This window comes from Chrysochloris asiatica, unplaced genomic scaffold (genome assembly GCF_000296735.1).
Source record: "Chrysochloris asiatica unplaced genomic scaffold, ChrAsi1.0 scaffold00066, whole genome shotgun sequence".
Classification (NCBI taxonomy): Eukaryota; Metazoa; Chordata; class Mammalia; order Afrosoricida; family Chrysochloridae; genus Chrysochloris; species Chrysochloris asiatica.
Window position 1 is genome coordinate 9,604,304 of NW_006408584.1, and position 27,605 is coordinate 9,631,908.

The 27,605-nt window shown below is 38.3% G+C and overlaps 1 protein-coding gene across 3 annotated transcripts in view; it reads right to left on the reverse strand.

Moving 5' to 3' along the window:
* LOC102840464 (H(+)/Cl(-) exchange transporter 3-like) overlaps positions 1–27,605 on the reverse strand; it is a 145,214-nt gene that overhangs the window by 105,672 nt on the left and 11,937 nt on the right. For all 3 annotated transcript variants that reach the window (XM_006864531.1, XM_006864533.1, XM_006864529.1), the window contains exon 2: positions 10,399–10,574. In XM_006864531.1, coding sequence (XP_006864593.1) covers positions 10,399–10,558 — 160 coding nt within the window. In that variant the 5' untranslated portion in view covers positions 10,559–10,574. The remainder of the gene's footprint in view (positions 1–10,398; positions 10,575–27,605) is intronic.

The window sequence follows — 27,605 nt, forward strand, 5'->3', positions numbered from 1 at the left end:
TAGGCAAAGGATACGAACAGATATTTCAAAAAGAAAACATTCAGACAGCCGACAAACATATGAAGAAATGTTCATGATCATTAATTATTGTTGTTGTTATGTGCTGTCGTCGGTTCCCACCCATTAACCATTAGAGAGATGCATATAAAAACAACAGTGAAATGTCTTCCTACCCCAGCATTAATAGTAAAGTTCCAAAATATAAAAAACAACAAATGGAAGTGAGGGTGAGGAGACTGGAACCTTCCTATCTTGTTAGTGGGATTGTAAAATTGTGCAACCACTGTGGAAAATAGTATACGTACACCCTTGTTCTGTGCAGCATTAGTCACAACAGAAAAAAGATGGGGATACCTAGATGTCCATCAATGAAAGAATGGATAAACAACTTTGGTATACACACACAATGGAATACTACACAATGTTGAAGAAAAAGGATAAATGTGTGAAATACCTCATCACATGAATTAACCTGTAGGACATGCTGAGCAAAATTAGTCAATCATAAAAGAACAAATAATGTATGAGGCCACCACAAATGTAAAAACACAAGAAAAAGTTTTCATGCTAAAAGAAACATTCTTTGATGTTTCCTTTAGCATGGGATGGGAGGTAAGGAGAGTAATTCATTGGCTAGAGGGTAGAAACATGTCAACTTGGGAGATGGGGAGGGAAAAATACAAGAAGAGTGATGCCAGAAGAATGATGAAGACAGGTGAAGGCACAGGGAGGAAATCAAGGGTTAAAGGGGATAGAAGTAAATACTGTTATATGCACAACCCTGGAACAACAGTAGATACATTGACAGTCACAATCTGAATGGGTTTGGGACAGAGACTATGAATACATTCACAAATACATAAGGATTTGACAAAAAATGGTGTGGTGCTGTGGGATAACACAAGGTTATTTGCAAGGTTGGTTTGAACAGGGTTGCTAGGAGTCGCAACTAACTTAATGACACTTAACAACAACATTTATACATGGGCATTTATATTTGCTATAAAAACATCTATGAATGTGGTGGAGCACACAGGTGGCAAAATTATGAAAACAGCATAGATGTTATTAAACATCTTAAGGCAATGAGTTGTTGGAACTTGGGGATTAGCACCATAGTCTCAGGGGACATCAAGGTCAACTGGCATAACAAACTTCACAAAGAAAATGTTCAACATCCTACTTTGGTTAGTAGCCACTGGGATCTTAAAAGCTCATGAGTGGCCATCTAAGGTGCAACTACTGGTCTCTCCATGTGCAGAAGTAAAAAGAGACACAAAAACTGGAATCAATGAGTCCAATGGACCAATGAAATATGTGAACATCAGTCACCACGAATGAGACAAGAAGAACTAGATAGTGCCAGGTACCAACTGCTCTGAAAGGGATCAAACTAAAAGGTCCCAGATAAAGTGGGAGAAATTGTGGAACAAAACTCAAAATCATAACAAAGACCAGGCTTACTGATTGCATGTTTGATCGATTTCAGATTGAAGAAGTTGGTAGAATTCTTCTATTTCATCTTCACTGGCTTTAGTGGTTGGTGCATAAATTTGAATAATAGTGGTATTAACTGGGCTTCCTTGTAGGTGCATGGATATTATCCTATCACTTACAACATTGTACCTCATGACTGATCTGGATATGTTCCTTTTGACGAATGCAACACCATTCCTTTTCAATTTTTCATTCCCTGCATAGTAAACCATATGGCTGTCAGATTCAAAATGGCTGACACCAGTCCATTTCAGCTCACTAATGCCTAAGATACTGATGTTTATGCGTTCCATTTCATTTTTGACAACTTCTCATTTCTCCAGATTCATACTTCGTACATTCCATGTTCCGATTTTCAATGGATGTTTACAGCTGTTCCTCTTCATTTTGAGTTGTGCCCCATCAGCAAATGAAGGTCCCGTGGGCTCTTCCCTCACGAGCTTTACTCCATTCGTGTTATCACGGTCAACTCTACTTTGATGAGGCATCTCTTCCCATCGCATTTTGAGTACCATACACAAGGTTAAGTCATAAAGTATTGTTACTAAGGTTCCAGTTCATGGACAGTTTTATTCCTAAATGTTTCAGCATGTCTTTGCCATCAACGGATGGCTGCTGACAAGTTCTCTCAGTAACATACACTTAATTTAGTCTCCTTAAAGTGCCTTAAAAAAAAAAAGTCCAATGAAAACAGCAGCTGCTAAAGGGATCTATCTGTTGGGTCAAATAATTCAAGGCAGAGAGATCATCAGCTCAGAAGGTTATAGTGACTGTTTCTTGGGATTCCAAAGGAGATAATCTTGATTTTCTCAAAGGACACAGGACAATCATGGGGGCTTATTAGGAAGTAGTTTAAGAAAATTGAAAACTACACTTGTAAGAAAAAGGCCAGTAAAACTGCACCATGACATTATGCATTAGGGTTGTGCATCCAACACAACAATGTACCTACTCATTCTTCAAAGGTTTTAAGGGCTGTCCTAAGAGAATTTCCTTGGGAAACCTTACCTCATTCAACCCACAACCCTGATTTTTCCCCTTCATACTTTTTTTTTTGTTCCCCAAACTCAAAGAACATTGAATAGGAATACTATTTGAGTCCCTCACTGATGCCAAGATTGCTATTTTAACATGGCATAAACTGAAAAGTACAAAATTCTTCAGGCAAGTGCTGTTGCTATTGTTGTGTGCCATGGAGTTGGCTCCAACTCACAGCGACCCCGTGTAGGGTTTCTGAGAGCCTCTGGTGGGCTTGAACTGTGCTTTACACTGGAAACACAAGTCTTCAGAAGTATATAGGCAGAGATGAAGATATGTTGAAAAAACAATAGCTTCACATTTTAATATGTTTGTTTAATACAGTTATCTATAATTTTGTAACAAGTTTTATGGCTTGTCCTCATATATTAATGACTTCCAGAAACTATCCATACAGTCTATCTAATCTAAGATACTAAAATTACATCTAAGGACCCTGCCAGACCATCATAAGTAAGCCACGACTATACCATAAAATAATAACAATGCCCTTGTGGAATTAGGTATCATGATTCAATTGTTGATACTGAAGAATGTTATAACAAACCCAACCCCTGCCCTCAATTCTGGTTTCTGAAGCTATAAATCTTTACTGGAGCAGAAAGCCTCATCTTTCTTTCACAGAGTGGCTGGTAGGTTTGAACTGCCTACCTTGTTGTTACAAGTCTAGTGCTTATTCTACAGCACAACACCAGAGCTCCATAGTAATATCAAAAGTCCTGTGGAAATCATTACTGTTACTCCAAATATATCACTAAAAATTGTTCGTTAATACATTGGATGTTGCTGTTAAGTATCATCAAGTCAGTTCCAATTCACAGTGATACATCCTTGGAAACCCATAGTAGAGGGTTTCCAAGGAGTGACGGGTGATTTTAAGCCATTATCCCTCCAGTTAGCAATCAAGGTCTTATCCTACAGCACCACACCAGAACTCCAATACATTTGATTATTACCACTTTATATCAGTAGAAAATTGTTATCTTAATATCAGTAAAAAGATGTCTTGTGAGAAATGGGTTGTTTTAGTGTTTGTTTGTTTTTTCTCTTATAAATACCACAAGCCATTTAACTAAATGGTTCCTGCAATTCACTTCCTATTACCAAGTTTAGAGCAAAATTTGTAGTAGTCTCGTAGAAAGCATATGAGTAATACCTTTTTATTGGTTTCATTCTTCTCTCCCTTTTATATTCCTTTTTTGCCTTTGTTTAATCCTTCTTAAGTACTATTACTGATGGTTCAGGAATAGAATTCTCACCTTTTGAGACCCAGGTTTAACTTGTAGCCAATGTACCTGCATACCACTACTAAATTATGACATTAAACAGGTTTCAGTGGGGTTTCTAAACTAATAAAACAAACCAGTCTTTCAATAAGTGGTTTAAAATTAGGAAAGATGAGTGCCAGGGTTGTATTCTTTCACTATACTTATTCAATCTGTATGCTAAGCAAATCATCTGAGAAGCTGGATTATATGAACAAAAACATGGCATCAGGATAGGAGGAAGACTCATTAAAACCTGCGATATGCAGATGATACATACAACCTTGCTTGCTGAAAGCAATGAGGACATAAAATACAGTCTTTGGAATTGGTTGCCTCTCAACGTAAAGAAAACAAAAATCTGCACCACTGGACCAATAAAGAACATCACAATACATGGAGAAAAAATTAAAGTAGTCAAAGACAATATCCCAAGATCCATCCAAATCGAACCTCCTTGACCCAGGGAGGGACAAAAGCTGTGACCCAATAGGAGTAGCAAAGAAGTGGAAAAGAAGCTGTAGCAGCAGAATCAAGAGCCACAGTACAAAAGAAAGTGGTACACTTCCTAGCCCATGGAGCAAGTAAAGCTGAGTGACTTGTGATGTGGGGTGCCTTACAAATGGACCAGTAAATAACATAATGATAGAAGGAGAAAAGATTAAATCTGTCAAAGACTTCATTTTGCTTGGATTCACTATCAAAGAAGTAGTCAATAAATCAAACGACGTATTATTGCATTAGGCAAATCTGTCTCACAAGATCTCTTTAAGATATTCAGGAGCAAAGACATCACTGAAGATTAAGGAGTGCCAGACCCAAGTACTTTCAACGGTCTACAACAGGCTGAAACATAACAACAATTGTGAAGATGTGCAGGACCTGGCAGTGTTTCATTCTGCTGTATGTCAGGTGGCTATGAGTTATAGCCAACTTAACAGCACCTAACAACAAAAAGAAGCTACTTTTATTGTAAAAAAATCTCATTTGGTTTTGTTTCTATTGTTCTGATCCAAGACTTTAGGTAAGCTAGCTCTGCCCGTATGTGAAGCTGACTTAGTTCCAGGTCTTGGATGCCCTGTTGTTCACAGTCTTTCAGGGTTCTTCCCCAACTCTGTCATAGTTCACTGGCCTTCCATCAAAGCGTAGCCCTCTTGGGTGTTTTTCTTGTTTTTTGTTTTCCTTCCTAACTAATATCAGCCTTCACAAGATTTCCCTTGTATAGTAAGGTATTGTATTATCTGTCCTTTCTCAAGGGTAGTCTCTGTCACTTTACTATGTTCTTTCAAAGTAGCCTTGGTGGTGCAATGATTAAGCACTTGGCTACTAACTGAAAGGCTGGTGTTTCAAACCCACCAGTGGCTCTGCTGGAAAAAAAAACATGTGATTTACTCCTATAAAGATTGTTGGTGGTGGTGGTTATGTTTCATGGTGTCAGTTCCAACTCACAGGAACCCTATATAGGGTTTCTGAGGCTATAAATCTTTATGGGAGCAAAAAGCCTCATCTTTCTCCTGCAGAGCAGCTGGCAGATTCAAACTTATGACCTTGTGATTAGCAACCTAACCTGTAAACCACTCTGCTACAGCATAAGAAACCTTACAGAGAGGCTCTGCTTTATCACAGAGGGTTCCAACAGCACACAATATTTTGTTCTTTTGCATGACACATTCTTTAAAAATTCTTTGTATGCCTTGTGATTTGCTTATTGAATCTGGGACATTTGATTATTATAATGTGGTAACTCAGGATTCCAGCTTCTTCTTCCCCAGGATTTGCTCGGGGGGTTTTTTGTTTTGTTTTTTTTCCTTCTTTTGGTTCAATTGGTGAAGGTTGTAGTTGTATACTTAACAATAGTATCCTTCTCTGACAGTGCTGGCCATCACCACTTTAATACAAGTCTGGAACCCAGGCTCACCTCCTGGAGTGCCAACTGTGGCTGTCCCAACACCCGGATACTACTATAACCACCCAAGATGATCAGGCCAAGTCCGGGAGGGATATGGCCAGGTGGAGAGCCACTGCTTTCCTAATGTTTATATGTCACTTTTTTCTTGAACCAGTGTTTACTTAGAAACTTTGACTGGTTTCCAGAGTTCTGACACTATTGATTCCACCAGTTTCTCAGCACAGTTTTATATGAAAAACCAGATTGTAAATTTTTAGGTTTTGTGGGCCAAACAGTCAGTCTATGTCACAACCACTCAATTTTGCCATTTATGGAAGCGGCTATAGATAATATGGAAACAAATGGACATGGCTGTATTCCTATATGCATTGTTCACAAAATCAGATGGCAGAACAGATTTGGTCTCAGGTCCTAGGTTACTGACCCCAGATGCACACTGTCCTCTCAACAATCCTTCAGTTTGAAAATTGCACTGAATGACTGAGAAATGCCAGGTTCCATGTTTTAATATAATACCCTTCTCCCTGGCTGTTACCTAAGTTTTATTACTGAAACATTTATAAACTACGTAGATTCAAACTACCAGTTTGTGAGACACTGGTGCAGGGGTTGGTAAACTGCAACCTGTACTTCCACAAGCAATGACTAACAAAAGTGGAGTTGAATACTTTTGACAGAGACCATATGGCCTAAAAAACTAACACATCTACCACCTCATTCTTAAGTAAGTTTGTTGATACATGCTGACATGGATTCAACATGGTCCTAATTTTTTTGTCAATTCATCCATGAAATGATAAAGTCTATTTCCCTTTCTTATAGGTTGGGCCAGTGACTCGTTTTGACCACCAGAAAGTAGTTACAAGAGATAACTTCTGGGGTTAGACCTTAGAGAGATCTATAGCTTCTTCTTTTGCATACCTGGAACACACCCTCTTAGAAACTGTCATGTAAGAAGTCTGACTACCCTGAGATCACCTTACATAGCTCACAGTCAGATGCTGTTGCTCTTGTGTATGACTCTGACTCGTAGTGATAGGGTTTCACAACTGTCAAACTTTATAGGAGCAGAAAGCCTCAACTTTCTCCCAAAGAGTTTCTATGGATTCAAACTGCCAACCTTGTGATTAGGAGTCCACTGTTTATTCCACAACACCACCAATAGTTAGATTGTTGTTGTTAAGTGCTGTCAAGTCAATTCCGACCCATAGCAACCCTGTACAGGGTTTCCGAGGAGCAGCTAGTGAGTTTGAACCGCCAACCTTGCAGTTCAAACAACTTTGCAGTCTGGTGCATTAACCCACAGCGCCACACCAGGACTAGTCAGATAGAAAGGCACAAATGGAAAGAATCCAGAAAGTCAGTAAGGCTATTTTGGACCTTCCAGGTGTCACAGCACCTCTGCTAACAGAGACCATATGAAACTGTAGAAGTGTCCAGTGAACACAGAATTATAAAAAATAGGAATTACTACTGCTTTAAGTCACTAAGTTTTAAAGTAGTTTGTTAAGCAGAAATGAAACACCAAAAAAGACACCCACATCATATTACCAATATTAAAACAGATGAGATGTTTAAGAGCACAAAAATCCACTACCAATGAGTCCATTCCAATTCATAGTGATACTATAGGATAGTGTAGAACTGCTGTAAATATTTCAAAAGCAGTTTGCCTCATTGATTTCCCATAGAACGACTGGTGGGATTCAACCATCAACCTTTAAGTCTGGTGAAAAGTTAACAGCTGAGCACATTTAACCACTGGATTCCTTGTGTATAAGAGAAGGTGCCATTTCCTTTCACTCTTCATAACACAACTCAATTCTACCCTATCACAAGCTGCTCATACCACTTCCCATTCCTATTTAACACTGCCTTTCTATTAAGATTACAACCAAGAAACGCTATGGATTTCAGTCCACTCTATGAAGCATGGGGTCACTATAAGTCATAATGAGCTCAATGGCAACATTAATAGCCAAATAGCTATTTAAATTTAAAAATGGAGAAGCTGTCAAACTGTACTATTTTTCATATTAGGAATATATGCATTCATTTGACCCCTACAAGTTTATAGTTAAAATTAGAAAAAAAATTAATGCTCAAGACAGCAAATTATCATTTAAAGCAAACTAATGTATTTGTCCCTAAAATTCAGCTTTGGGAATTCAAATCCCAGCTATGAAGTAATAATTTATAATTTATATCAACCAATTAGGCAAACAATAATAACTATAAAAACTGAGTGAAAAACAAAAAACAAAAAAAAATTCAGAATGCTTACTAGGAAGACAGAACTTAAAATAGTAAATCCAAGACTCTCTATCACTTTTCCCTTTAGCTGCTTCCTGATGCATAAGCAGAGAAACTGAGAGGTACAGCATAAAGTGAAGTTTCAGTACTTTGGGCAATTTCATGGAATCAAGAAGCCAAAAATTAGAGTTTAAAACCACCAATGCTAAGTACTCCAAGGTCATTATCCTGGAGATGACAAAGAAATCTATGCTAATTTTCCCCCTCAAAAGATTTACAATTCCTAAACTTCATAAATATGGAATGAGGGATATCACTGCTGCTATCAGTGTTTCGTTCTGCTGTGCATAAAGTCACTATGGGTCGGTACCGACTCGATGGCACCTAACAACAACAACAACAACAACATCAGACTAAAAACATGACTACCAAAAAATGTTTACTTGTGGTTTATTGACTATACAAAGGCATTCAACTACGTAGATCCTACCAAGCTATGAATAGCACTGTGCATGCGCTCATAGGAACCTGTACATAGACAAATAGACAGTTGTTAGAACAGAACAAAGGAATACTGAATGGTTTAAATTCAGGAATGGTGTCAGAATGGTATTCTTTCATTGCATTTATTCAATCTTAAACATTCAATCTTAAATGGTATCCTTTCACTGCATTTATTCAATGTTAAACATACAATCTGAGAAACTGAATTATACGAAGAAGAATGTGGCATCAGGAATGGAGGGAGAGTCATTAACAGCCAGCAGTATGCAGATGACACAACCTTGTTTGCAGGGGAAGCTTGCTGAAAGCAAAGAGCAAAGCAAAAATAAATATTTACTGATGAAGATCAAAGACTACAGTTTGGTTTGCACCTCAGTGTAAAGAAACTTAAAATCCTCACAACTGGACCAATACACAACATCATGATATGCAAAGAAGAGACTGAAATTGTCAAAGACTAAATTTTACTTGGATCCACAATTAACATTCATGGAAGCAGCAATCAAGAAGTCTAAGAACATATTGCATTCTTCAAATCTGCTGCAAAAGGCCTCTTAAAAATGTTAAAGAGCAAACATGTCACTTTGAGAATTAAGACGCACCTGACTCAAACTACGGTATTTCCAACAGCCTCATATGCATGTGAGAGTTGGACAATGAATGAAGAAGACCATAGAAGTATCAATGCAACTGAATTACAGAGTTGAACACACAAATCTGTCTTGGAAGAAATATAGCCAAAATGCACCTCAGAAGCAATGGTGGCAAGACTCCATCTCTTGTACTTTGGACATATTGTCAGGAGAGACCATTCCCTGGAAAAGGATATCATGCTTGGCAAGTAGTGCATCTAAGAAAAGGAGGAAGACCCATGGCAAGATGGACTGACACTGTGGCTACAACAATGGGCTCAAACACAGAACTACTGTGAGGAAGGCATAGAACTAGGCAATGCTTTGTTCTATTGTACACAGGGTCACTATGAGTTGGAACTGAGTCAACAACACTTAACAACAACAAACTGCACAGACAAGAAGCTGAAAAGCCAAGCAAAGACAGAACTGTCCACAATTTCAACATGCCTGAAAGACTAAAACTAATTTTCATTGTCCACCAAAGAGCACGTGTGTTAGTTTAAAGCCCCAAACTTTGTACTGAAATTCTCAAGGATGATACCTTAAAAATAAGGGGGAATTAAAATTACCTTCAGAAGATCTGAAACAAAGCTATAAATTATTTCAATACTGGGTGGGATCAAGTTAATTTTCTCCAAGTCTACATAAGCAACCAAAACCAAACCCACTGTCATATATTGATCCTGACACAAGATGATCCTATGGTGTTATAAAACAGACCTGGGTTCCATTAAGATTTTCTAGGCTGTAATCTTAATACCACAAGGAGCTCTGGTAGTATAGTGGTTATGAATTGGGCTGCTAACCTCAAGGTTGGCAGTTCAAAACTACCAGCTGTTCCACAGGAGAAAGATGAGGCTTTTTGCTTCCGTAAAGATTTGCAGCCTCGGAAACCCTGTGCTGGGTCACTATAAGTCAGAATCAACTCCACAGTACTTAACAACAACAACAACAATCTCAATAACACACTTTTCTTCCACAGTGCCTCTGGGTACGTTAAAACCACCAACCTTTAGATTATAGCCAAATGTGAACCATTTGTGTCACCTAGGGACCTTCAAAATCTACATAACTTGTGACATACTCACACACACACAAAAAAAATTGAATCCATTCTAGTAAAGATATCATCTTCCAGAGCTTCAATGTGTTTGTTCAACAACATCCAGAATTCAATCAAAAATAACAAAGCTCGCCAAATGTCAGAGCCCAAAAAACAAAAACCTCTACAAAACAATGCATACAGTCATCAGATATCCATGACTGAAAATATTAAGAATTGTAATGGCGAACTTACCAACTGTCGTGTCACCATCTAACAAATTGTCATCTTCAGAAGTTTGAAAGTCCATAATAACACTTGCTCCATCTAAAAGTTCCTCATCACTACTTGCACTTGTTATACTGTTGTAGCTGTTTCTATAGTAGCCTCTATGGAACAGCTGCTCAGACTCCATTTAGCTGTCTGATTATCTGAAGAAAGGGAAAAAAATTGATTTAACATTTTCCCAATATGTAATAAAAATCATCTAGTTTAACATCACACAAAAATGACTTGTGTTTTAAAAAATACTGCATGAATTCACTGTGTTGTTGTTGTTAAGTGCCATTGAGTCGGGTCCGACCCATAGCGACCCTGTACAGGGTTTCCGAGGGTGTAAATCTTTACGGGAGTAGAAAGCCTCATCTTTCTCCCGCGGAGCAGCTGGTAGTTTCGAACCGCTGACGTTAAGGTTCGCAGCCCGATTCGTAACCACATTCTTAACACTAGTTATTCTCACTGTATAGCAATAAAAAAAAGTGAAAATTTTCTTCATGCAATAGCACCGATTTGTCTCTGGGATCAATTCTTAAGTTAAAATACAAGGAAGTATTTATGTATGTTATAATTTATGTTGTTGTTGCCATTGCTTTCAAAACGAAAAAGGGGAAAGTATAGTACATAATTGCTTATATGCATAGACTATTTCTAGAGAAATTTCCAAGAAAATGGTAACAGTGGTTGCCCACAGGGAAATGAACAAGTGGCTAATGTACCAGGTATAAAAAGGAGACTTTTCACTGTATATTCATTTATCCTTTTTGAACATTTTGCCAAGTGCGAATATTACCTATATTAAAAATTAATACTGAAATAGAAAAAAGTTTAGTATTAATTTTATCATTTCATCTCCTTTTATCATTAAAAAATTTAAATTTGCAGAGTCCACAGTCATAAAAGTGTATCTACAAGTAACAATTTTCACTTTCTTAAAGGAAAATGAAGATGTTGCTGTTAAATGCCATCAAGTCAGTTCCCACTCATAATGACCATGTATAGGGATCCCGAGGAGTGGCTAGTAGATTTGAACCACCAACCTTGTTAATTAGCAGTCCAGTGCTTATCCTACAGCACCACACCAGAACTCCAAAATGAAGTAGGCATATATATGGTTTTTTTTTTGTTTTTATTGTCTATACATTAAAAACAGTATTAGCCCTAAAGAACTTGATTTTTAAATAGCACTACAGATAGGATAAGCTCTGGTAGCATAGTGATTACAAATCAGGCTGCTAACCTCAGGGTCAGCAGTTGGAAACTACCAGCTGTTCTGTGGGAGAAAGATGAGACTTTCTGCTCCCGTAAAGATTTACAGCCTCGGAAACCCTGTACAGGGTCGCTATGAGTCAGAACCGACTCCATGGCACAAAACAACAACAATAGGATAAGCACTTGACTGCAAGGTTGGTTTTAATCAGAAGGTTGGTGGTTCAAATTTAGCAGTCATTCATCCAAAACCCTATACAAGGGCACTATGAGTCGGAACAGATTTAACAGCACTTAACAACAACAACCTACTTGCTCAACATCCAAATAAGATTCAATATAAGTATGGTGACATTAGTAAAAACTGTTGCTGTTAATTGCTGTTGATTCAGCTCCAACTCAGAGATTAAAGACAGCCTATGTGGGTGGCACTGTGGGTTAATGCACCAGACTGCAAAGCTGTTTGAATTGCAAGATTGGTGGTTCAAGCTCACCAGCTGCTCCTTGGAAACCCTATACAGGGTTGCTATGGGTCAGAATCAATTCGACGGCACTTAACAACAACAATTACAGACTGGAAGGAGCTCTTGTAGCCTAGTGATTACAAGTCGAGCTGCTAATCTCGCAGTCAGCAGCTCAAAACTACCAGTCATTCCAAAGGAGAAAGCTGAGGCTTTCTGCTCCAGTAAAGATTCACAGCCTCAGAAACCCTATACAGGGTCACTGTGAGTCAGAACTTACTCCACGGTACATAGCCACCATCACCACCTCCACCACTATTACAGATTGGAGTGCTGGTGTGGTGCTACAGGATAATGTACTGGGCTACAAGGTCAGTTTGAACCACAGGGTAGGCAGTTCAAATCCACCAGCCACTCCTCGGAAACCCTTATACAAGGTCACTATGGGTCAGAACTGATTCGACAGCACTTACCAACAACATTACAGACTAGCAATAATAGACTTGAGCAGTTCATATGTGGAACTCGAAAGACACAAAGTCCTAAAAAGCAGCTGAACCAGTGGTTAAGTATACTTTATAAAACAAAATTCATTTGATAGACCATACATAAGTAAATACACATGAAAAAGAAAAGATAAAGACTCAAGAAGTAAGCATGCTCCAATTCTAATACAGGTAGTCTCCAATTTATGGTGGGGTTCTATTCTTATGACTCCATCACAAATTTGTTCTGAGATAAAACCAAAAACCTTTTTTTTTTTTTTTTTGTAGTTGCAATATGTTTTTATTTTCTTTAAAGAACATTACATGGTATACCTATGAGTGAACATTTGAGAATATTAATAATCAGCAAAATATGTGCTGCAACACTGTATTTAACTACATATTACTAACAGCAAGATGTACAAAGAAAAAAAAAAAAAGACCATTGAAAGTGTGGTTTATAGCAACTCAAATACATACTAAAGCAGAAACTACCTGTACTAAAATTAATGAAGACTTGGACCTTTTTTATTTTAACACAATCTCTTTTTTTGTTGTTTTTAACTTAATTGTGAATTGAGTGAAGGCTGACAGAGCAGATCATCAATTTTACATTCTACAAACCATACACTTTGCAATTCCCTCCATGTACCAACAGTAAACATTTACCTCTAATTCATTTTATTGCGTTCCTCCCTGTGTCTCCCACACTACCTTTATCTTTCCTCTACTAACTTCCCTTGTTATATATTGCCTGCCCTGTCACCAATATTAACATGTTACTAACCTCTAGCCCATGAATAATTTTCCCTCCCTTCTCCCCCACCGCCTCTAACCATCAAAGACAGTTTGTTTAATCAAGAAAAAACCCCAGGGTAACTATGAGTTGGAACCAACTCAACAGCACATAACAACAACAACAATCTTACACTCCAGAACAGAGGACCCTAAGATAAACAAGAGGGAAGAGCATGTGCAGAACTTGGGATCCTAAACAGAGAAGAAGCCACACTAGGGACAGAGGCAGAGGCGATGGCACTGTGAGAGAGAGAGAGCATCTGAGGACCCTAGACTCATGCAAACAGGAAAGCTGTATACTGACAGACAGGAGCCTGGTTTGCAAAATATGTCCTTTGGTTGTTTAAAAGATTATATATACTCCTGCATTTTTCTGCGTATTTCTTTCAAATAAGGGGACTGTAATCATTACAACGAAACTGATGCGATTGGTTGAGTGCAAATTGATATTCTGCATGTAGACTATCACTTAATTCAAAATAAAAGCTTTAAAAAAGAATGAAAACTTTTTTTAACTTTTTACAACATTGGTCTCATACATTTGTCCTTTCATAATTTACTAATTACACTTCTAACTGGACTCCTAGTGTGGCACTGTAGGATCAGCACAGGACCGCGAACCACATGGTCAGCAGTTCAAATACACCAGCAGGGCCTCAGAAACACTATACAGAGTCACTTAGAGTCGGAACCACTCAATGGCAATTAACAACAACAATTTCATTCAGCATAATGTCCTCCATATTCAACGATGTTGTGAGCTATTTCGTTGATTCCTCATTATTCAACGTTTTGTAGTATACCATTATGTGCACTTCCAGTTTGTTTAACCATTCTGTAGATGGGCGTTTGTGCTGTCTGGATCTTTCTGATGTTTCCTGTAGGCAGTATATTAAAGGATCCTGTTTTCTTATCTATACTGTTCTTTATGTCTCTTGACTGGTGCATTTAATCCATTTACATTCAGTGTTAAGTATCAATAGGTATGAATTGATTGTTGTCATTTTGTGTGTGTGTGTGGTTTATTTCTTTGATGCTGCTGGATTCCATATAATTTTCTATTCTGAGTTCATTTTGTTTGTGGGTTTTCTTTTCATTTCTATTATGTCAATGTTTACTAAATCTTTCTAATTTTCCTCTTTTTTTATTTTGATGTGATGGCATATTATTTTTCTTTGCATTTACTCTGTAATTTATCTTTTTTTTTTTTTCCCCTTGCTTATAACTGGCTGTTTTATCTTGAAATCTACTTGACTTCCATGCCATTTGGAAGTTCTGTATCTACATTATTCCCTATTTTTGCTTTTTAGTTGACTTAATTATACATTGATAACTCTGGTTCCCTATTTTCTGTTTGTAGGTTTGTTTTACTTTAAATACTTCTACACATTTGGATCAAGTTCTGGGTATTGTTGTCATGTATGGTAATCTCAGGTTGTTGTCTGCTGCAGTTGGTTCTTATTCCAAAGAAAACCCATTAGCATTTTTTGCAAAATTGGTCTGGTCATTACAAATTCCTTTAATTACTGTTTATCAAGAAATGTCCTAATGAGGAGCATCCTATTTGAGTGGCAGCTTTGCTAAGTATGTAATTCTTGGTTGGCAATCTTATCTTTCAGAGTTTTATATATGCTATTCCATTGCTTTCTTGCCTCCATAGTTTCTAATGAGAAATCTGATATTATTCTTATTGGTTCTCCTTTGTAAGTAACTTTTCATTTTCCCAAGTTGCTCTCAGGATTCCTTCCTTGTCTTTGATTTTAGAAAGTTTGATTATGACATGTCTTGGTGATTTTCTTTGAGATCCATCCCGTTTGGGGTTTGTTCAGCTTTGTGTATGCTTATCTTCTCATCTTTCATGTTAGGGAAGTTTTCTTCCAACAACTCTTGACCAATTTTTTTTGTGGCTGTTTCTTCTTATTCTGGAATTCCAACCACCAGTAAGTTGTTCCTCTACATGGAGTCCCAAATAGCTCGTTGGTTTTCCTCACATTTTTTCACTCTATTTTCTGATTGTTGTTATAGCATACTAAGAGATTACTGCTCAAGCTCACTAATTTGGGCTTCCATTGCTTCAATGGAATTACATAATACAACACAATAACTTGTAACTAGAAATCCAGAAGATTAATACTAAGATCTCAGAAATACACAATACAGTGAAAGGGCAATGGAGTATCTAATTGCAAGTTTTGTGTTGTTTCAAAATTTGCATTTATTTTGTCTGTTTGTTCTTGTAGTGTTTTCCTGAATTCTTCTAAAGTTTTTATTGTGTTCTTGGTTTCTTTGATCTTTCTAGCACTCTTTTCAGTATACCTAATTATCATTCTTTTGAATTTTTTTTTCAGTTTGTTCTATTACATTTTCTTCCTCAGAAACATCTTCTGGCTCTGCATCTTTGTCATTTGTTTGAGCCATTCACTCTTGTTTCTTTGTGAGAGCCAAAATTTTCTGTTGTCTCCAGGGCACTGCAGGGTTGTTCTATTTATAAAAACTAACAAGGCAATTGTTGGTCCCCAAGGGGAGAAATCTCATGAGAGCTCCTGAAAGTCAAGGAATTCACATGATGGTTGTAGAAGGATTGTGGCAGCAACATTCTTGGTCCTAGACAGAGTTCCTATTGGCCTCAGTGTTAATTTATGTTCAGGACTCTCAATCCAGAAGTAATTTATGTGGGCTCTTGATAGAGCTGGTTTTTCTGTTTTGAAGTTTGTTTGTTTGTTTTAAAGTTTTTACTGTATATTAAGTGAGTAAAGACTTACAGGGCAGATCATCAGTTTCACACTCAGCATTTCACTTTAATGACTACAGGCCCTTCCATGCATCCTTAGCCAACAATAGGAGTTGGTTGTAACGTCTGTTAGGACAACAGGGAAGCTGGGGGCAAAACAACAGGTTAAATGCTGGTCTGGTGCCTCTTTGGGTTTTGCAGGTATGGTGCCAAAACTCACCTAATTCCAGGAAACAAAATGGCACACCAAAGTGGCAGAGTCGGCCCCCACCTCATACTGATATGGTTCCCAACCATATGGCTCCAAACTGTGGAGAGCAGGGTCTGCGCTGGGAGTAGATGAGGGTGGGAGCTTGCCATAATTCTGGTCACCAGGGATCATAGGGAAATAGAAGAAATCATACCTTTTCCCTTTGCCACATGAATAGCAGGCCTCCCTCTGCTGCCAAAGCTGCTCGCAAGATGGTGGAGCCACGTTTGGCCAGTCAGTCTCCCTCTCTTGCCATTCCTACATGGTCTCTCGTACCAGCAAGCACTCCATTCACCTCTCTAACCTTTCTTCTAAAGTTCAGGGTGCAAAATTTTCATTCTGTGTCTGTTTTATTTTGTCTTTCACATCTTTGTTGTAAACAGTCAATGAAGTGTGTCTGCCTAATTTGCCATCTTCTTGGAAGTTTCCTTAACACCATCTCTGGTTCTCAACAAATTTTCCTTCTGAATATGGAAACATAATTACCTCAAGAGAGCAAAACAACTAAAATTATTAGTAAAAAATTTAAAGTCTTTTTTAAAAAAATAAAATACTACTAATACTAGCTCACCAGCCATCTCTTGGGAACTCTATACGGGGTCACTATGAGTCAGAGCAGAGTCAATAACATTATATAACAACAGCAATATTAACTATAATGTAAATAGTCTAAAGTCCGAGCTAGATAAGGATGAAATTTTGAGTGCACCCTAAAGCACCTCTACAGTCTCAGCATGTATTGTGGTGAATGAGAGTGGACAATGAATGTTAAATTGTTTATTTCATTAATGAGGTAGAAAAAATGTTTTCTAAAGGGGAGAGTAGTTAACCTAACATTCCAGGAACAGAGGACCCTACGACCATTAAGGGAGAAGAGCATGAGCGGAATGTGGGACCTTATCCAGAGAAACGGTGACACCAGAGATGGAGGCAGAGATGATGACATGGTGAGAGAGCGCAGCTAAGGACTTAAAAACTCAAGGAAAAAGAAAGGCTGTGTGCTGATGGCCAGGAGGCAGGCTTGCAGAATGTGCCCTTAGATTATTTAAATAATTATATATTCCTGACTCTTTTTGTATATGTCCCCCCCCAAAAAAAAACAACAACAGAGGGAATAGTAGCAAATACTGTGGCATGATGATGCATGGAAGGGATTGCAATCATTGCAATGAAACAAATCCAATAGTATAAGTGCAAAACCCATGTTCTCCCATGTAAACGATCACCAAATCCATAATAAAAGCTTTTTTTAACAAAAAAAGGTATTCAATTATCAATAAACAAATCCTCTCTACAACAGTATTAATGTGGTTGTGGACATATCACAAAAACTAGAACATAAATCTCAAAGAAAAATAAATATATAATGCTTTGCAATTTCATTAATGTTTTATAGTTACCCCTATTAATGACAGCCTATTATAATATGCTGAAATTTGTTTAAATACATTAATTGAAGCAAAAAATTATATATAAATATGTTTCACCTTAAAATAGAAAGGTATGAAAATAATGGTTCATGCTAGGAGCTTTAAAATAACCAAAGGCATCCAAATTAAATATTTTCATTTCTAGTAAGTACTTACAGGGCTTTTTTATAAAACAGCACTACTAGTTCATGAATCATATTAGTTTTGACATTTTACAACATTACTGCTTCGACTAAAGAAAGAACATATCTTATCCCATTGGGCAAAACTGCAGCAAAGGACCTTGAAACTGTTAAAGAGCAAAGATGTCACTTCAAGGACTAAGGTATGCCTGACCCAAAACATGGTATTTTCAATCACCTCATATGCACGTGAAACCACAAAATGAATAAGGCAGATCAGAGAAGAACTGATGCAATTGAATTAAGATATTGGTGAAGAATACTGAAGGCACCATCATCAGTCATCAGAAGAACAAACACATCTATGTTGGAAGAAATACAGCCAGAACGCTCCTTAAATGTGAGGACGGTGAGACTTTATCTCATGTATTTTCAACATGTTACCTGACGGGACCAGTAAGAAAGATGCTTGGGTTTGCTAAGCTAAGACTTAGGGAACAACTGTCCAGCACCTAATAATAATAATAACATAATAATAAAAGGTAGTATATGCTCAACATTACAGAAGACACAAAAATTATAAGAGCTCAAAGAAAACACTGCATTCCACCTACTGTTACTGATTATGAAAAATCCTTCTTCAAAAGAGACACATGAATTGGACATTGAATGGTAAAGTAGGATTTTACACGAGGGACAATAAACCATGAGTCAAGCTACACAGCCAACAAAGCAACAAAAATATCTGGAGATGAGCAAGTATGTGTATAGAACACTTGTTGTTATGTGCCAATGAGTTGGTTCTGACTCATAGCGAAACTGTACAGGATTCCAAGGAGTGGCTGGTGAATTTGAACTGCTGACCTTGCAGTTCAAACAGTCATGGTTCAAACTGACCTTGAGGTTCAAACCAACCTTGTGGTTCAAACTGAACTGTACATTATCCCACAACACCACACCAGGATTCCTGTACAGAACATTAGTCCAGTAAAATGTTTTCTAGTTAAGTAACTCTGGGTAATAAAGCATAACAGAAGTGTATTTATTGTTATTAGGTGTCATCGAGTCAGTTCTGACTCATACAGACCCTATGGATAACAAAACCAAACAATGCCCTGTCCTGCACCATCCTACCAAATTGTTGTTATGTTTAAGGTTATTGTTGCAACCATTGTATCAATCCATATCATTGAGAATCACTGTCTTTTTCACTGACCTTCCAACTTACCAAGCATGATGTCCTTCTCCAGAGACTGGTCCCTGCTGATAACATGTCTAAAATATGAGAGATGAAGGCTCGCCAACCTGGTTTCTAAGGAACATTCTGGCTACACTTCTTCAAAGACAGATGAGTTTGTTTTACTGGCAGTTGATGGTATTTTTAATATTCTCCTCCAACATCATAAGTCAAATGCATCAATTCTTCTGTGGTATTCCTTAGTCACTATCCAACTTTCACATGCATATGAGGTTATTGAAAATACCAGTTTGGGTGAGGCACACCTTAGTCCTCAAACTGACATCTTTGCTCTTGAAAACTTGAAAGAAGTCTTTTGCAGCAGATACGCCTAATGAAATACATTATTTGATTGATTGCTGCTTCCAAGAGTGTGGACTGTGGATCCAAACAAAATGAAGTCTTTGACAACGTCAATCTTTTTTCCATTTATCATGATGCTATTTATTGTTCCAGTTGTGAGGACTTTTATTTTCTTTACATTGATGTGCAATCCATATTGATGGCTTTAGTCTTTGATCTTCATTAGTATCTCAAGTCCTCTTCACTTCTAGCAAGTAAGGTTGTGTCATCTGCATATCTCAGATTGTTAATGAGTCTTCCTTCAATTCCTGAAGTCACATTCTTCATCTAATCCAACTTCTCGGATTATTTGCTCCATTTATAGACTGAATTAAGTATGGTGAAAAGAAACAACCCTGAGGTACACGTTTCCTCATTTTGAACCACTCAGTATCCCCTTGTTCTGTTCTAATATCTGCCTCTTGGTCTATGTACAGGTTCCTTATGAACACAATTAAGTGTTCCGGAACACTCATTCTTCACAATGTTATCCATAGCTTGCAATGATCCACACAACTGAATGCTGCTGCATAATCAATAAAGCACAAGTAAACATCTTTCTGGTATCTTCTACTTTCATTCAAGTTCCATCTGATATCAGCAATGATAACCCTAATTCTATTTCCTCTTCTCCACCACCTGTCTGTTAATTTGTTGGGCTATGGTGGCTTGTGCGTGGCTGTGATGCTGAAAGTTATGCCACCGGTATTTTAAATACCAGCAGGGTCACCCATAGTGGACAGGCTTCTGCTAAGACTCCAGACTAACTCACATTAGGAAGTGGAGAGACAAATGATTTCTAAATGCTTAACTACTGAAAACCTAATAATAAATAGGAACATTGTCAGAAAGCACCAGAATATTTAATATTGAAACAATAGGAATAGCACCGAATACTGTCAGATATAGTGCCAGAAGATGAGCCCCTCAGGTTAGAAGGCACTCATAATGTGACTGGGAAAGAGATGCCTCCTCATAAGAAAGTTGACCATGAAGACGCAAATGGAGTTAAGCTTTCAGGACCATCATGTTCTCAAAGGGCACAATGCAAAATGAGGAAAAACAGCTGTACACTGTTTTTCTATATTAATAATTAGAACATGCAATGTAAAAAGTATGACTCTAATAAGATTGAAGGTTGTCAAAATGTAATAGAACACATAAAGATCAATATACTAGTTAGTAATTAATGAGCTGAAATGGACTGGTTGGCATTGGCCATTTTCAATCTGACAATCATACTGTTTACTATGCCACAAATGACAAGCTGAAGAGGAATGGTGACGCATTGATCATCAAAAAGAACATTTCAAGATCTTTCTTGAAGTGATATGAAATTCAAGAATGCCGATGAATCCATATTAAATTTGTCCTTCCTGGCATAATAAACCAAAATAAACCACGACTATCTGATTCTCAGATAGTCGTGGTTTATTCTCAGATAGTCGTGGTTTATTCTCAGATAGTCGTGGTTTATTCTCAGATAGTCGTGGTTTATTCTCAGATTCATCGGCATTCTTGAATTTCATAATCACTGACTTTAATGGTTATTGCGTAAATTTAAATAATAGTGGTATTAACTTGTCTTCCCTGTAAGAGTATGGATATTATCATATCACTTCAAGAAAGATCTTGAAATGTTCTTTTTAATGATCAATGCGTCACCATTCCTCTTCAGTGGTTACGAATCGGGCTGCGAACCTTAAGGCCAACAGTTCGAAACTACCAGCTGCTCCGCAGGAGAAAGATGAGGCGTTCTGCTCCTGTAAAGATTTACAGCCTCGGAAACCCTGTACAGGGTCGCTATGGGTCAGAACCGACTTGACGGCACTTAACAACAACAACAACAACATCTGATTCTCAAAGGAGCTCTGGTAGCGTAGTGGTTACAAATCGGGCTGCGACCCACAAGGTCAGCAGTTTGAAACCACCAACTGCTCCGCAGGAGAAAGATGAGGCTTTCTGCTCCCGTAAAGATTTACAGCCTCAGAAACCCAGTTCAGGGTCACTAAGGGTTGGAACCGACTCAACAGCACTTAACAACATCTGATTCTCAATGTCCAGTACCCATCCATTTCAACTCACTAACACCTAGAATATTGATCTTTATGATTTGCTTCATTTTTGAAATTTCCAAATGGATATTTGCAGCTTTTTCTTTGCATTTTGAGTTGTGTCCCATCAGCAAATAAAGTTCCTGGAGGTTTTAGTCTGTCCACATGATTAAAGTCAAGTCTACTTTGAGATGGCAGCTCTTTACTCAGTCATATTCTGAGTGTCTTCCAACCAGAAAGGCTCATCTTTCAGCACTGTATCAGACAACGTTCTACTGCTATTCATAATGTTTTCAGTGGCTAAACATTCAGAAATGGTTTACATCTCCTTCTTTCTAGTTTGTTTTAGTCTGGAAGCTCTGCTGAAACCTATCCACCATGCGTGAATCTGCTGATATTTAAAATACCGGCGGCAGAGGTTCTAGCATTACAGCAACACACAAGCCACCACAGTACCACAAACCAACATATGATAATGGTGGAAATGTAATAGTTAACAACATACAAAAAGTTCTAAATCTTTAAGAAAATCCATAGGAAACATTAACTTCAGAAAAAAAATTTATGAAAAATTTCCCAAATTTATTTTGCTAGGAACTGAGAGCCCTGTACTCCATGTATTATCTTTTAACATCCTCTGATATTAATAATATTTTTTGGAATATATTTTTGGAAATGCTAGTCTAATACACAAAGCCAGTAAGGCGACTGTTGGAATAGAATGAAAGTGAAAGACAGGAAAGGCTATCAGAGACTAGTTTTGAAAGAACTTGAGACAAAGCAAGAAATGATGCAAACAAAGCTATTTTCTAAATAACATGGTGTTTGTATAATGAATGGGCTGTCAAAAGAAACTAGATGCAGGAACATCACTAAGAAAGTTTTGGAACTGCTCCAATGAGAAGTAATAAAGAGTGCAGCAATGTTCAAAGTCATTGAGTTCTGATCATCAAGCTATCGAGACGGGATCAGGTGGGTACTGTTTGCAGGTATAGGTTTTCTTGTGCCTCTTCCCCCACTTTATGTTGGGTGGAGGCTTCACTCTCAGCTCTAGTCCACTGTGGCTAAGTCAGTGACCATGGACTTGGCAGTTCCTATGTCTCCCCAGACTTCAGACAGGCCAGCCCTTCCTCTTTTCTTTCTCATCTCAGGATTGACAAGAATCTATGGATTGTGATCAAGCTCAGGCCATGATTCCATTGCTGCCTTTCCTCTACTTCCACTCACAAGTGGATCAACGCAGTCACCAGGATGCTTACATTCCTGCTCATGTGTTCCCTTTGAGTTTTGGTCTTGGTGGGGGTTTGTCCTGAAGAGACTTGATTGCTTGCCTTGATGGCTCCCCAGAAAACAGTTTGCTTGCTCTTGTAATGGCCAAACAGACTGCTGTTTTAGTTTTTTCCTGATGGTCATCCTTTCAGGAGGTGTCTTCTGGTCCTCTGGCTCTCCAGGCTGGTCTGATTGTCCTTTCAGGTGGGAATGTCCCACCTCAGCAGGTTCTGGATGGGGCTCAAGATTCAGGATTCCATTGATGGTTCTGTTCTGAGAGTGTAAAATTCTTGATACACAAAGTTGAGTCAAAAATTATCTACACTCTGGTTATATTAAAACACCTGTCCATGTCTATGGCTGATGACAACATTGAGCATGCATGTGAAATGATTCTGTCAATTACATGACTGACAGTGGGTTATGTGGCAAATCATTTGCAAATAATCCATGACAGGCTTGGGTTTCAAAAAGTTTGTGTGAGATGGGAACTGAAACAACTCACAGATGAACATAAACAGAAGCATTTGGACATTTGAACCAATTTGGACTGGTACTCAGAGGAAGGTAAAAGTTCCTTTTGTAAAAATCATTAAAAAACATGAATTCAGAACAAACAAGATGGCAAATCAGGTATAAGTGCAGTGAGGAGCTCCGTCAACAACAACACAGAATATCGGACCAAGCAGGCTCAGAGGATGGTGCCAGAACTCTGAACCACATATAAAGGAATATTTAGAAGGTTGGAAGGCTTATAGTTAGGGGAATTTGTAGCAGAAGCAAGAAATCCATTGCTTTCTAATTCAAGACGCTCAAATGCTCCCGGAGCCTCCATCTACGGCGAGACCAAGGGGGTAAGGATCAGAGCAGCCACAGACTCCTGAGAGAACCGCAGAGATAAAGGTGTGGACATTCTTTTTTGTATCTGTTCATTGGTCTCTCACTGTCTGTGCATCTCCATTCTGGTGACCAGAGGGGGTGCCTGAGCGAGTGGACACCCCACCCCCAACCCTGGAGGGTTCTACTACGCATGCACACAGATCTTCTCGAAACTTAAAGTAAGAGTTTCCACTTAAAACCAAATGGCAGTGCAAAATGGCCACAGCCAGTCCTGAACTGTTTACCACTAGGAAAAAGGCCTGAACAGAGTTGTGGCAGGACACGCAGACTAAAAAGAAAACAGGCCAAAATTTAAATCCTGAGTTATGTCATAAAGACCAACAGTGGCATCTTGAAATTTCTCAGGAAGAAGAGAGAAAAGGAAGCCCATCACCTGATCACATCTACCTGGAGGCAATTAGAAAACATAAAAAATACCAAAACACACAGCCATCTAGGTTTTAAGGCCACAGCTAACCACTGAATATGCCCCCAAAACATAAACAAATGACCAATATAAGCACATGTACAGAAACAAGATAAAGTGACTGAGAAAAATGACCTACACTCCATACTGGAAGACGGGCAGGCTTTGGAAAAGCCTGAGAAGGAATTCAGAAAAATGATTATAAAATATATCAAAACACTATACAATGGAGTTGAGAAAAATAAGGAAGAAGTAAGGAAAGCACTAAAGGAATAATCAAATAAGAGAGATACCACAATGGAAACAATTTAAAACCTACAGAAAGAGGTCCAAATGATTAATAATAGAATATCAGAAAAGTACAAAACACTGAAAGGGCAAAGGAGTACAATTAATGAGATAGAAGGCAGAATTAGTGAGCTAGAAGATAAATCTCTCAACACTACTAAGATAGAAGAGCAAACACAAAAAAGGATTAAAAAAAAATCTGAAGAAGGCCTAAGATTCATGTTGGGCAACATAAAGAGGAATAACTTAAAAATTATTTGCATTCTGGAACAGGAAGAATCACAAAAGTCCATAGAGCAAACAGTTGAAGAGCTTCCGGAAGAAAACTTCCGTAACATCCTGAAAAGCGAAAAGATATGCATTCAAGAAGTTCAATGAACCCTCGGAAGGAGAGACCCTAAAAGAAAATCACCAAGACATACAATAATCAAGCTCTCCAAAATCAAAGAAAAGGACACAATCCTGAAAGCAGCTAGAGTAAAGAGAAGTGTAACATACAAATGCAAGCAAATCGTATTAAGCTCGGATTTGTCAACAGAAACCATGCAGGCAAGAAGGCAATGGGAGACATATATAAAACCCTGAAAGAAAAAAACTGCCAACCAAGAAGCCTCTAGCTGTCAATCAAATATGATGGTGTAATCAAAACATTCCAGGATAAACAGAAACTAAGGGATTTTGCCAAAGCAAACTCTGTGATGGAAAAACATCCTAAAGGAACTTGTGTGGACTGAAAACCAACAAGAACAGACAAGAAACAGAGAATGACGTACATGACAGCATCACCCTGAACTAAATCAAAAAATGTAAGAATCAAGAACAGAATAAAATTATAAATACAGAGGATCTAGGAAGTCAGTCTATGATCAAAACAATTACAATGTGAAAGAAGGTAAACACAGAGGAATAGAGATCCAGGTAGTGAGAAGGTCAGGTAGATTATAAGATTTAAAACAGATTGTTTCAAATGGAGGAAGAGTTAATGGAATATAAGATAACCACAACAGTGGGGTTGGGATGTGGAGGGGGTTTAGTTCGGGTGTTGGGGAGGGCAATATAAGAAGGGGGAGGAGGCAGAAGAACAATAGAGATAGGGAAACAATGAGACAGATTTGTATGGCCTAAGTGGGACAGAGGTAAATGGTGTTTCTTCTCTGGACAACAACCTTGGAACAACAGGCCTCTGTGATACAGGGATCTAGGCATAGTTTGAAGAGGAGAAATAATACTAAAATGCTTGACTGTCTTATGAATATTGGTTTCCCTTGCCTACTGTTGTAAAATAGACAATTGAATAGGATAGAAAGGAATGTTGGGAAACATGATTATAGAAAATGTGTAAGCCCATCTTCAGCCTATAACTGACTGGAATACCTAAAAGGGGCTCTAGAACTTGCCCAGTGAAACAGGTCTCTTGCAAAGCCTTTGCAGAGTATAGAACCTTAGGTGGAATCCTAAGTCCCATTCAGAACCTTATGAGGTGGGACATTCCCACTAGAAAGGACAAGCAGACCAGCCTGAACAGCTACAGTGACAGAAGATACATCTTCAAAGAAAGATCACCAGGAAAAACCCAAAACAAAAATGTCAGCATGACTGGCTACTACAAGAATAAGCAAGCTGTTCACCAGGAAGACATCAAGGCAAGTAATCCAGTTCCTGCAGGAAAAACTCCCGTCTAAGACTGAAACTCAAAAGGAATACACAAATAGGCTTGTAAGCTTGCTAGTAACCACATTGGTGTACTGGTGAGTGGAAGGGGGTGGAAAGGCAGCAATGAAGAAATGGGCTGAGTTCAACCACAGTCCATTGACTCCCACTGAACCGGAGATGAGAGAGAAGAGGAAAGGCTGGTTGGTCCAATGTGTGGTGAGACCTGGGGACACTTGAGCCCATGGACAAGGACATAGCCACAGAGGGATAGAGTTGAGAGTGAAGCATCCAGCTCATATGAAGTGAGGGGAGATGCACAAGAACACCCAAACTTAAAGACAGTACCCATTTGACCTAGCCTCGATGGCTTGATAATCAGAACTCGACTAGAAGATTACAATTAAAAAAAAACAAAAAAAACTTTTTTTTTTTAAATAAAGGAAACAAGGGTAAATTGCTACAATTTGATGAACCTGACCTATACTCATGGAGGTAGTAACTCTAAATAACAACAGAGAGGGAAGGAGTCTTCACATCAAGTATCAAGTATCAATCTATCCCTTCTGTATACAGGGTAGATAGGGATGGGCAAGTTAGACATTGGCTACTTAAAATGAGGGGACGATAAAGGCACGAAGGAGGTTTCAGGAGGTAGTTTAGTTTAAGAGTATGGGGGGAAGAAAAAGTCCCCACTGAATAGATTTCATTTTGTCTAGATGGGTCTTGTGAAAAGAGATGAGGATAAGATTTTTATGATTCAGTAGTGAATGACTGTTATCCTGACTAATTGCGACTGTCACAATTGTAAAGGTACAAGTTTTGTAACAAAAAGAAGGGAGTGGTTATCTTACGGTCCAGAAACAGAAACCCTAGGACCATCAAGGATGAGGAGCACACGCAGAATGTGGGACGTTATCCAGAGAAGCATTGACGCCAGAGACAGACACAGAGATGGGGGTCATGGAGAGGTGGTGAGGCTGAGGACTCTAGAGTCATGGGAAAAGAGGGACTAAGAGTTGGTGGCTAGGAGGCAGACTTGCAGAATGTGCCCTTTCGAGGTGTCAATTATTATATATGCCTGAGTGGGTTTTTGTTTTGTTTTGTTTTCATAATAGCTAAAGTGAGAATAGAGAGAAATACTGTTAACTGATGGTACATGAAGGGGATTATAATCATTGTAATGAAACAAGGTGTATGATTTGACTGATGATCTGCCCTGTAAACTTTTACTCAAGCCACAATAAAAACCTTAAAAAAAAAAAAATGAATTCAGTACTATGAGCCTGAGAGTAACCAACAGAGTATGTATGCAATGGAAACATTCACAATCGCCAACCAAGAAGAAGTTCAAAAGTCAGCCATCAGTTGGAAAATTGATGCTTACAGTTTCCTGGGATTCTCAAGGGGCAGTATTGGAACATGATCAGGAAAAAGGTCCAACTTTCAACAGTGCTCATTACAGTGAGATGCTCACTGTGAATGACAAGGCATGTCTCCACACCTCTGCCCACATGGCTGCACTCTGAAAAATCTTAGTTTCAAGATGTTAAA